The sequence below is a fragment of the Chiloscyllium punctatum genome, chromosome 31 (genome assembly GCF_047496795.1).
Source record: "Chiloscyllium punctatum isolate Juve2018m chromosome 31, sChiPun1.3, whole genome shotgun sequence".
Classification (NCBI taxonomy): Eukaryota; Metazoa; Chordata; class Chondrichthyes; order Orectolobiformes; family Hemiscylliidae; genus Chiloscyllium; species Chiloscyllium punctatum.
In genome coordinates this window covers 66,267,374-66,280,395 of record NC_092769.1, presented here as the reverse complement: position 1 = coordinate 66,280,395, position 13,022 = coordinate 66,267,374, and the positions used below count along the sequence as shown (strand labels likewise).

Genomic DNA, 13,022 nt, shown 5'->3' with positions numbered 1-13,022 from the left:
CATATCTCCATCTAACACCCCCTTCTCCCTCGCATATCTCCATCTAACACCCCCTCCATATCTCCATCCAACCCCCCCTTCTCCCCTGCATATCTCCATCTAACCCCCCCCTTCTCCCCTGCATATCTCCATCTAACCCCCCCCTTCTCCCCTGCATATCTCCATCTAACCCCCCCTTCTCCCCTGCATATCTCCATCTATCCCCCCCTCCCCTGCATATCTCCATCTACCCCCATCCCCTGCATATCTCCATCTACCCCCCACCTGCATATCTCCATCTACCCCCCACATATCTCCATCTAACCCTCCCTCCCCTGCATATCTCCATCTACCCCCCTCCCCTGCATATCTCCATCTAAACCCCCCCTGCATATCTCCATCTAACCCCCCCTGCATATCTCCATCTAACCCCCCCTGCATATCTCCATCTAACCCCCCCTTCTCCCCTGCATATCTCCATCTAACACCCCCTTCTCCCTCGCATATCTCCATCTAACACCCCCTCCATATCTCCATCCAACCCCCCCTTCTCCCCTGCATATCTCCATCTAACCCCCCCCTCCCCTGCATATCTCCATCTACCCCCCTCTCCCCTGCATATCTCCATCCACCCCCCTCCCCTGCATATCTCCATCCACCCCCCTCCCCTGCATATCTCCATCTACCCCCCTCTCCCCTGCATATCTCCATCCACCCCCCTCCCCTGCATATCTCCATCTAAGCCCCCTCCCCTGCATATCTCCATCTAAGCCCCCTCCCCTGCATATCTCCATCTAAGCCCCCTCCCCTGCATATCTCCATCTACCCCCCCCTCCCCTGCATATCTCCATCTACCCCCCTCCCCTGCATATCTCCATCTACCCCCCACATATCTCCATCTAACCCCCCCTCCACTGCATATCTCCATCAAACCGCTCCCTCCCCTGCATATCTCCATCTAAAACCCCTCCCCTGCATATCTCCATCTAACCTCCCCCCTCCCCTGCATATCTCCATCTACCCCCCTCCCCTGCATATCTCCATCTAAACCCCCCCTGCATATCTCCATCTAACCCCCCCTGCATATCTCCATCTAACCCCCCTCTCCCCTGCATATCTCCATCTAACACCCCCTCCATATCTCCAACCAACCCCCCCTTCTCCCCTGGATATCTCCATCTAACCCCCCCTTCTCCCCTGGATATCTCCATCTAACCCCCCCTTCTCCCCTGCATATCTCCATCTAACCCCCCCCTCTCCCCTGGATATCTCCATCTAACCTCCCCATCCACTGCATATCTCCATCTAACCCCCCCTTCTCCCCCGCATATCTCCATCTAACCCCCCCTCTCCCCTGCATATCTCCATCTAACCCCCCCTTCTCCCCTGCATATCTCCATCTAACACCCCCTTCTCCCCCGCATATCTCCATCTAACCCCCCCTTCTCCCCTGCATATCTCCATCTAACCCCCCCTTCTCCCCTGCATATCTCCATCTAACCCCCTCTTCTCCCCTGCATATCTCCATCGAACCCCCCCTTCTCCCCTGCATATCTCCATCTAACACCCCCTTCTCCCCTGCATATCTCCATCGAACCCCCCCTTCTCCCCTGCATATCTCCATCGAACCCCCCCTTCTCCCCTGCATATCTCCATCTAACACCCCCTTCTCCCCTGCATATCTCCATCGAACCCCCCCTTCTCCCCTGCATATCTCCATCTAACCCCCCCTTCTCCCCTGCATATCTCCATCTAACCCCCGCTTCTCCCCTGCATATCTCCATCTAACCCCCGCTTCTCCCCTGCATATCTCCATCTAACCCCCGCTTCTCCCCTGCATATCTCCATCTCACCCCCCCTTCTCCCCTGCATATCTCCATCTCACCCCCCCTTCTCCCCTGCATATCTCCATCTAACCCCCCCTCCCCTGCATATCTCCATCTACCCCCCTCCCCTGCATATCTCCATCTACCCCCCTCCCCTGCATATCTCCATCTAAACCCCTCTTCTCCCCTGCATATCTCCATCTAACCACCCCTCCCCTGCATATCTCCATCTACCCCTTCTCCCCTGCATATCTCCATCTACCCCCCTCTCCCCTGCATATCTCCATCTAACCACCCCTCCCCTGCATATCTCCATCTACCCCTTCTCCCCTGCATATCTCCATCTAACCCCCTCTCCCCTGCATATCTCCATCTAAACCCCCCTTCTCACCTGCATATCTCCATCTACCCCCCACCTGCATATCTCCATCTAAACCCCCCTTCTCCCCTGCATATCTCCATCTGAACCCCCCTTCTCCCCTGCATATCTCCATCTAAACCCCTCTTCTCCCCTGCATATCTCCATCTAACCACCCCTCCCCTGCATATCTCCATCTACCCCTTCTCCCCTGCATATCTCCATCTACCCCCCTCTCCCCTGCATATCTCCATCTAACCCCCCCTTCTCCCCTGCATATCTCCATCTAAACCCCTCTTCTCCCCTGCATATCTCCATCTAACCACCCCTCCCCTGCATATCTCCATCTAACACCCCCTCTCCCATGCATATCTCCATCTAACCCCCCCCTCCCCTGCATATCTCCATCTAACCTCCCCCCTCCCCTGCATATCTCCATCTAAACCTCCTCCCCTGCATATCTCCATCTAAGCCCCCTCCCCTGCATATCTCCATCTAAGCCCCCTCCCCTGTATATCTCCATCTACCCCCCACATATCTCCATCTAACCCCCCCTCCCCTGCATATCTCCATCTACCCCCCTCCCCTGCATATCTCCATCTAAACCCCCCCTGCATATCTCCATCTAACCCCCCCTGCATATCTCCATCTAACCCCCCCTCTCCCCTGCATATCTCCATCTAACCCCCCCTTCTCCCCTGCATATCTCCATCCAACCCCCCCTTCTCCCCTGCATATCTCCATCTAACCCCCCCTTCTCCCCTGCATATCTCCATCTAACACCCCCTTCTCCCTCGCATATCTCCATCTAACACCCCCTCCATATCTCCATCTAACCCCCCCTTCTCCCCTGCATATCTCCATCTAACCCCCCCTTCTCCCCTGCATATCTCCATCTAACCCCCCCTTCTCCCCTGCATATCTCCATCTAACACCCCCTTCTCCCTCGCATATCTCCATCTAACACCCCCTCCATATCTCCATCCAACCCCCCCTTCTCCCCTGCATATCTCCATCTAACCCCCCCCTTCTCCCCTGCATATCTCCATCTAACCCCCCCTTCTCCCCTGCATATCTCCATCTAACACCCCCTTCTCCCCTGCATATCTCCATCTAACCCCCCCTCCATATCTCCATCAAATCCCCCCCTTCTCCCCTGCATATCTCCATCTAACCCCCCCTCCATATCTCCATCAAATCCCCCCCTTCTCCCCTGCATATCTCCATCTAACCCCCCCCCTCCCCTCCATATCTCCATCTAAACCTCCTCCCCTGCATATCTCCATCTACCCCCCTCCCCTGCATATCTCCATCTAAACCCCTCTTCTCCCCTGCATATCTCCATCTACCCCCCCCTCCCCTGCATATCTCCATCTACCCCCCTCCCCTGCATATCTCCATCTACCCCCCACATATCTCCATCTAACCCCCCCTCCCCTGCATATCTCCATCAAACCGCTCCCTCCCCTGCATATCTCCATCTAAACCCCCTCCCCTGCATATCTCCATCTAACCCCCTCCCCTGCATATCTCCATCCAACCCCCCCTTCTCCCCTGCATATCTCCATCTAACCCCCCCTCCATATCTCCATCTAACCCCCCCTTCTCCCCTGCATATCTCCATCTAACCCCCCCTTCTCCCCTGGATATCTCCATCCAACCCCCCCTTCTCCCCTGGATATCTCCATCCAACCCCCCCTTCTCCCCTGCATATCTCCATCTAACCCCCCCTTCTCCCCTGCATATCTCCATCTAACCCCCCCCCCTCTCCCCTGGATATCTCCATCTAACCCCCCCTTCTCCCCTGGATATCTCCATCCAACCCCCCCTTCTCCCCTGCATATCTCCATCCAACCCCCCCTTCTCCCCTGCATATCTCCATCTAACCCCCCCTTCTCCCCTGCATATCTCCATCTAACCCCCCCTTCTCCCCTGCATATCTCCATCTAACCTCCCCATCCACTGCATATCTCCATCTAACCCCCCCTTCTCCCCTGCATATCTCCATCTAACCCCCCCTTCTCCCCTGCATATCTCCATCTAACCCCCCCTTCTCCCCTGCATATCTCCATCTAACCCCCGCTTCTCCCCTGCATATCTCCATCTAACCCCCTCTTCTCCCCTGCATATCTCCATCTAACCCCCTCTTCTCCCCTGCATATCTCCATCTAACCCCCCCTTCTCCCCTGCATATCTCCATCTAAACCCCCCTCCCCTGCATATCTCCATCTAAACCCCCCTCCACTGCATATCTCCATCTAACCCCCCCTTCTCCCCTGCATATCTCCATCTAACCCCCCCTTCTCCCCTGCATATCTCCATCTAACACCCCCCTCCCCTGCATATCTCCATCTAACCCCCCCTCCCCTGCATATCTCCATCTAACCCCCCCCTCTCCCCTGCATATCTCCATCTAACACCCCCCTCCCCTGCATATCTCCATCTAACCCCCTCTTCTCCCCTGCATATCTCCATCGAACCCCCCCTTCTCCCCTGCATATCTCCATCTAACACCCCCCTCCCCTGCATATCTCCATCTAACCCCCTCTTCTCCCCTGCATATCTCCATCGAACCCCCCCTTCTCCCCTGCATATCTCCATCTAACACCCCCCTCCCCTGCATATCTCCATCGAACCCCCCCTTCTCCCCTGCATATCTCCATCGAACCCCCCCTTCTCCCCTGCATATCTCCATCTATCCCCCCCTTCTCCCCTGCATATCTCCATCTATCCCCCCCTTCTCCCCTGCATATCTCCATCTAAACCCCCCTCCCCTGCATATCTCCATCTAAACCCCCCTCCACTGCATATCTCCATCTAACCCCCCCTTCTCCCCTGCATATCTCCATCTAACCCCCCCTTCTCCCCTGCATATCTCCATCTAACACCCCCCTCCCCTGCATATCTCCATCTAACCCCCCACCTCCCCTGCATATCTCCATCTAACCCCCCCCTCTCCCCTGCATATCTCCATCTAACACCCCCCTCCCCTGCATATCTCCATCTAACCCCCTCTTCTCCCCTGCATATCTCCATCGAACCCCCCCTTCTCCCCTGCATATCTCCATCTAACACCCCCCTCCCCTGCATATCTCCATCTAACACCCCCCTCCCCTGCATATCTCCATCTAACCCCCTCTTCTCCCCTGCATATCTCCATCGAACCCCCCCTTCTCCCCTGCATATCTCCATCTAACACCCCCCTCCCCTGCATATCTCCATCGAACCCCCCCTTCTCCCCTGCATATCTCCATCGAACCCCCCCTTCTCCCCTGCATATCTCCATCTATCCCCCCCTTCTCCCCTGCATATCTCCATCTATCCCCCCCTTCTCCCCTGCATATCTCCATCTAACACCCCCCTCCCCTGCATATCTCCATCGAACCCCCCCTTCTCCCCTGCATATCTCCATCTAACCCCCGCTTCTCCCCCGCATATCTCCATCTAACCCCCTCTTCTCCCCTGCATATCTCCATCTAACCCCCTTCTCCCCTGCATATCTCCATCTAACCCCCCTCCCCTGCATATCTCCATCTAACCCCCCCATCTCCCCTGCATATCTCCATCTAACCCCCCCTTCTCCCCTGCATATCTCCATCTAACCCCCCCTTCTCCCCTGCATATCTCCATCTATCCCCCCCTCCCCTGCATATCTCCATCTACCCCCATCCCCTGCATATCTCCATCTACCCCCATCCCCTGCATATCTCCATCTACCCCCCACCTGCATATCTCCATCTACCCCCCACATATCTCCATCTAACCCTCCCTCCCCTGCATATCTCCATCTACCCCCCTCCCCTGCATATCTCCATCTAAACCCCCCCTGCATATCTCCATCTAACCCCCCCTGCATATCTCCATCTAACCCCCCCTGCATATCTCCATCTAACCCCCCCTTCTCCCCTGCATATCTCCATCTAACACCCCCTTCTCCCTCGCATATCTCCATCTAACACCCCCTCCATATCTCCATCCAACCCCCCCTTCTCCCCTGCATATCTCCATCTAACCCCCCCCTTCTCCCCTGCATATCTCCATCTAACCCCCCCTTCTCCCCTGCATATCTCCATCTATCCCCCCCTCCCCTGCATATCTCCATCTACCCCCATCCCCTGCATATCTCCATCTACCCCCCACCTGCATATCTCCATCTACCCCCCACATATCTCCATCTAACCCTCCCTCCCCTGCATATCTCCATCTACCCCCCTCCCCTGCATATCTCCATCTAAACCCCCCCTGCATATCTCCATCTAACCCCCCCTGCATATCTCCATCTAACCCCCCCTGCATATCTCCATCTAACCCCCCCTTCTCCCCTGCATATCTCCATCTAACACCCCCTTCTCCCTCGCATATCTCCATCTAACACCCCCTCCATATCTCCATCCAACCCCCCCTTCTCCCCTGCATATCTCCATCTAACCCCCCCCTTCTCCCCTGCATATCTCCATCTAACCCCCCTTCTCCCCCGCATATCTCCATCTAACCCCCCCCTTCTCCCCTGCATATCTCCATCTAACCCCCCCCTTCTCCCCTGCATATCTCCATCTAACCCCCCCTTCTCCCCTGCATATCTCCATCTAACCCCCCCTTCTCCCCTGCATATCTCCATCTAACCCCCCCTTCTCCCCTGCATATCTCCATCTAACACCCCCTTCTCCCTCGCATATCTCCATCTAACACCCCCTCCATATCTCCATCCAACCCCCCCTTCTCCCCTGCATATCTCCATCTAACCCCCCCTTCTCCCCTGCATATCTCCATCTAACCCCCCCTTCTCCCCTGCATATCTCCATTTACCCCCCCCTCCCCTGCATATCTCCATCTAACCCCCCCTTCTCCCCTGCATATCTCCATCTTACCCCCCCTTCTCCCCTGCATATCTCCATCTAACCCCCCTTCTCCCCTGCATATCTCCATCTACCCCCCACCTGCATATCTCCATCTGAACCCCCCTTCTCCCCTGCATATCTCCATCTGCCCCCCCTCCCCTGCATATCTCCATCTACCCCCCCCTCCCCTGCATATCTCCATCCACCCCCCCCCTCCCCTGCATATCTCCATCTAACCCCCCCCTCCCCTGCATATCTCCATCTACCCCCCCCTCCCCTGCATATCTCCATCTAAACCCCCTCCCCTGCATATCTCCATCTAAGCCCCCTCCCCTGCATATCTCCATCTAAGCCCCCTCCCCTGCATATCTCCATCTACCCCCCACATATCTCCATCTACCCCCCTCCCCTGCATATCTCCATCTAAACCCCCCCTGCATATCTCCATCTAACCCCCCCTGCATATCTCCATCTAACCCCCCCTCTCCCCTGCATATCTCCATCTAACCCCCCCTTCTCCCCTGCATATCTCCATCTAACCCCCCCTGCATATCTCCATCTAACCCCCCCTCTCCCCTGCATATCTCCATCTAACCCCCCCTTCTCCCCTGCATATCTCCATCTAACACCCCCTTCTCCCTCGCATATCTCCATCTAACACCCCCTCCATATCTCCATCTAACACCCCCTCCATATCTCCATCTAACCCCCCCTTCTCCCCTGCATATCTCCATCTAACCCCTCTCCCCTGCATATCTCCATCTAACCCCCCCCTCCCCTGCATATCTCCATCTAACCCCCCCTCCCCTGCATATCTCCATCTACCCCCCTCTCCCCTGCATATCTCCATCTACCCCCCCCTCCCCTGCATATCTCCATCCACCCCCCTCCCCTGCATATCTCCATCCACCCCCCTCCCCTGCATATCTCCATCCACCCCCCTCCCCTGCATATCTCCATCCACCCCCCTCCCCTGCATATCTCCATCTACCCCCCTCTCCCCTGCATATCTCCATCCACCCCCCTCCCCTGCATATCTCCATCCACCCCCCTCCCCTGCATATCTCCATCTAACCCCCTCCCCTGCATATCTCCATCTAACCCCCCCTTCTCCCCTGCATATCTCCATCTAACCCCCCCTCTCCCCTGCATATCTCCATCTAACCCCCTCTCCCCTCCATATCTCCATCTAACCCCCCCTTCTCCCCTGCATATCTCCATCTAACCCCCCCTTCTCCCCTGCATATCTCCATCTAACCCCCCCTTCTCCCCTGCATATCTCCATCTAACCCCCCCTTCTCCCCTGCATATCTCCATCTAACCCCCCCTTCTCCCCTGCATATCTCCATCTAACCCCCCCTTCTCCCCTGCATATCTCCATCTAACCCCCCCTTCTCCCCTGCATATCTCCATCTAACCCCCCCTTCTCCCCTGCATATCTCCATCTAACCCCCCCTTCTCCCCTGCATATCTCCATCTAACCCCCCCTTCTCCCCTGCATATCTCCATCTAACCCCCCCTTCTCCCCCGCATATCTCCATCTAACCCCCCCTTCTCCCCTGCATATCTCCATCTAACCCCCCCTCCATATCTCCATCTAACCCCCCCTTCTCCCCTGCATATCTCCATCTAACCCCCCCTCCATATCTCCATCTAACACCCCCTTCTCCCCTGGATATCTCCATCTAACCCCCCCTTCTCCCCTGCATATCTCCATCTAACACCCCCTTCTCCCTCGCATATCTCCATCTAACACCCCCTCCATATCTCCATCTAACCCCCCCTTCTCCCCTGCATATCTCCATCTAACCCCTCTCCCCTGCATATCTCCATCTAACCCCCCCCTCCCCTGCATATCTCCATCTAACCCCCCCTCCCCTGCATAACTCCATCTACCCCCCTCTCCCCTGCATATCTCCATCTACCCCCCTCTCCCCTGCATATCTCCATCCACCCCCCTCCCCTGCATATCTCCATCCACCCCCCTCCCCTGCATATCTCCATCTAACCCCCTCCCCTGCATATCTCCATCTAACCCCCCCTTCTCCCCTGCATATCTCCATCTAACCCCCCCTTCTCCCCTGCATATCTCCATCTAACCCCCTCTCCCCTCCATATCTCCATCTAACCCCCCCTTCTCCCCTGCATATCTCCATCTAACCCCCCCTTCTCCCCTGCATATCTCCATCTAACCCCCCCTTCTCCCCTGCATATCTCCATCTAACCCCCCCTTCTCCCCTGCATATCTCCATCTAACCCCCCCTTCTCCCCTGCATATCTCCATCTAACCCCCCCTTCTCCCCTGCATATCTCCATCTAACCCCCCCTTCTCCCCCGCATATCTCCATCTAACCCCCCCTTCTCCCCTGCATATCTCCATCTAACCCCCCCTCCATATCTCCATCTAACCCCCCCTTCTCCCCTGCATATCTCCATCTAACCCCCCCTCCATATCTCCATCTAACACCCCCTTCTCCCCTGGATATCTCCATCTAACCCCCCCTTCTCCCCTGCATATCTCCATCTGCCCCCCCCTCCCCTGCATATCTCCATCTGCCCCCCCCTCCCCTCCCCTGCATATCTCCATCTACCCCCCACATATCTCCATCTAACCCCCGCTTCTCCCCTGCATATCTCCATCTAACCACCCCTCCCCTGCATATCTCCATCTACCCCCCTTCCCCCCTGCATATCTCCATCTGAACCCCCCTTCCCCCTTGCATATCTCCATCCACCCCCCTCCCCTGCATATCTCCATCCGCCCCCCCTCCCCTGCATATCTCCATCTAACCCGCCCCCTCTCCCCTACATATCTCCATCTAACCCGCCCCCTCTCCCCTACATATCTCCATCTAACCCGCCCCCTCTCCCCTACATATCTCCATCTAACCCGCCCCCCCCTCCCCTACATATCTCCATCTAACCCGCCCCCTCTCCCCTACATATCTCCATCTAACCCGCCCCCTCTCCCCTACATATCTCCATCTAACCCGCCCCCTCTCCCCTACATATCTCCAACTTCCCCCCCCCCCCCTCCCCTGCACCTATCGGTCCGTCTCTCTCTGTCCTGTATTGCTCTATCTAACCCACACACTCTCTAAGCCCCTCTCTCCAACCCCTTTCCTCTCCCCTGTATCTCTCTATCTGATCCTCTCTCTCTCTCCCTTGAACACCCTCTTTCCCCTCTCTCTCCCTCTAACACCCTCTTTCCCCTCTATCTCTCTGTCTGATCCCCTCTCTCTCCCTCTAACACCCTCTTTCCCCTCTATCTCTCTGTCTGATCCCCTCTCTCTCCCTCTAACACCCTCTTTCCCCTCTATCTCTCTGTCTGATCCCCTCTCTCTCCCTCTAACACCCTCTTTCCCCTCTATCTCTCTGTCTGATCCCCTCTCTCTCCCTCTAACACCCTCTTTCCCCTCTATCTCTCTGTCTGATCCCCTCTCTCTCCCTCTAACACCCTCTTTCCCCTCTATCTCTCTCCCTCTCTCTCTGCTTGACGAGGTTGTGATCGAGTTCCCTGCTTGTCTTTTGCAGGTCAGGGTTAGCCTGTTCTGTGGCCCTCGCCGGGAGGACATTGAGATTTTCACGGCTCGGTCGTGTCGCTGTGACATGTGTCGCCTGTCCCGCTACTGACAGCCCCATCTGTAGCACCTCGCCCCCCCCCCCACCTCCACCTCACCCCCGCGTGAGCCAGCGACCGTCCGGAGCCTCGATGGAAGACCTGAGTGTGGGAGAACGCTGTTCACGAGCCTCTGGGCGCCTGTTACCACAAGCAATAAAATGATCAAGTCTCATCACTATTACCGTGTGGGGTACAGCAAGATCCCACACCGCAATGGGAGAACGACTCCCATCTGTTTACAGTAACGGGGGTTAGAAGGTAAATTCTAGGCCCCATACCACCCCCCCCTCCCTGTTCTTCATTCATTGCAGTCTATTGGATCTTCTAGACCCACCTGAGTAGGGCCAGTTACGCCTCGGAGAGATGGCTCCTCTCATCACAACGAGCAGGAGGCCATTCTGCCTCTCCCGCCTGCTGTACCAAACAGTTGAAGTCTCTCCCTTTTACCGTGAAGGTCTACAGTGCAGAAACAGGCCCTTCAGCCCATTGAATCTGCGCTAGTCCAAGACAACCTGGTTGAGTCCCATTTCCCACTATCCTCCTTCAATATGATGAGGGTTTCTCCCTCTGGGCGGAAAACAAATTGTTCACCCCCACAGCTCGGGGCTGCCACCCTGCTATAAAACTAACCCATGCTCCCCGCCCCCCAGTCCTGAGCTGACAGCAGATGTCACAAAGTGGCTTTGACATGAGAGAGGGGGGGATACCATGGGAGGGGAGGGGGGGGCCTTGGGAAGCAGTGCCCCCTTGAAGTGGACTACAGGCACATGGGAAGGTGCTTTGCCAAGGCAGGTTGGAGTTGGGAGGTCTCGGGCAAAATCTTTTTGTGAACTGGAGGGTGGGGGTGGGGGGGGGGGGGCGCGTTGGGGAGTGGGCTGCCTCCTCTATCTCAGCTACCTACTGATTCAACAAGGGAGGGACCTGGTACACCAATCACAACCAGTACACGGTGGGGGGGGGGGGGGTACAGCGACTGTCAGGGTGGGGCGGAACGGGGGCGTGGGGGAGCCTTAGTGAGACCACCCCCTCAAGTGCTGCCACATTCCTGGGTCAATCAACTCCATACGACACATGATCTCCCACCCCCCCCCCCCCCCACCCCGCACCAGCCTCTGGGGTGACCGGACAGGGCAGGTATTGGAAGAAATTGGAACAGGAGGCAGCCAACTGGCCCCTCGAGGCTGGGATCATGGTCAATCTGACACCCTTTCCCTGTAACCCTTGACTCCCCAACTGATCCGGAATCAATCTCGGCCCTAAGTGTACCCAAGGACTCCACTCTCCCCCCCCCCCCCCCCCCGCCAATTCCCTGTGGCAAGGAGTTCCACACATTCGGAGAAGAACATCCTCATCTGCCTGAAATTGGTTGCCCCTTCATTCTCAGACTGTTGCCCTCTGGTGCCAGCCTCTCCCATGAGGGCGAGACAATCCTCTCAGCATTGATCCTGTCAAGACCCGCAATGGGATCACCTCTCATTCTGCGAGACCCCAGTGAGTACAATCCCAACCTGTTTAACCTTGAGTCATAAAGACAATCCCTCCATACCAGGGACCATCCCAGGGACCCTTCTCCGAACTGCCTCCAACAAAATGATAACTTTCCTTAAATTAAGCTGAGGTGCTGTGGAGGGATGCGAACGAGGGTGGGGAGGTCACTGTTCAAAAACACCACCTACACACGCTTCACAAATTGACCACAATCAGCTCAATGTGAGGCAGCACAGATCCCACATTCAGCCACACTCCAGGCCATCGACATCAAACGATGACCGTGTGTTTGGGGTTCAGAGTGACCGCACCTACATTAGACACTGGAGTGAGAGATTAGAGCAGGACAGGGGCTATAGGAAGATCAAAACTTTAAATGTCTCCGCAGTGTACTTGTTTTACAGGGTGCAGTCACAACACCATGTAAAACCAAGAGACATAGTCAGCAAGTCAACTTAGTGCCTCACAAATCATGCCACGACAAAATAACACACAGGGTATAAAAGATGCAGTTGGTGTCACTCCCATGCACACAACGCGGGGCCGAGGAGCGCCGCGCTGTCGGAGGGTCGGGGCCGAGGGAGCGCCGCGCTGTCGGAGGGTCGGGGCCGAGGAGCGCCGCGCTGTCGGAGGGTCGGGGCCGAGGGATGGGAGGTTATCCAGACGAGACTCAGAGACAGCTATTGGGTGGATATGGAAGATCTTGTCCCCCATCCTGCAGTGTCCAGGCTGACATTGAACTATTAACCAGCACCTGGGGAACAAACTGCTCAGCAAATCATTACAGTGCGTCCATGCTGGTGTGGGCTGTCTGATCATTGGGGTGTGTAGTTTCCATTCCATCTGTATATTAACAGTATACACCTGTCTGTCAATGTAAGTGCGCATCAAAAGCACATCCTCAAGTCCTG

The 13,022-nt window shown here is 56.3% G+C and overlaps 1 protein-coding gene across 1 annotated transcript in view; it reads left to right on the top strand.

Annotated features, from left to right (window-relative positions):
• gpha2 (glycoprotein hormone subunit alpha 2) overlaps positions 1–10,863 on the top strand; it is a 38,880-nt gene extending 28,017 nt beyond the window's left edge. The window contains exon 4 of the mRNA XM_072550774.1: positions 10,536–10,863. Coding sequence (XP_072406875.1) covers positions 10,536–10,634 — 99 coding nt within the window. The 3' untranslated portion in view covers positions 10,635–10,863. The remainder of the gene's footprint in view (positions 1–10,535) is intronic.
• Positions 10,864–13,022: the final 2,159 nt, after the last annotated feature.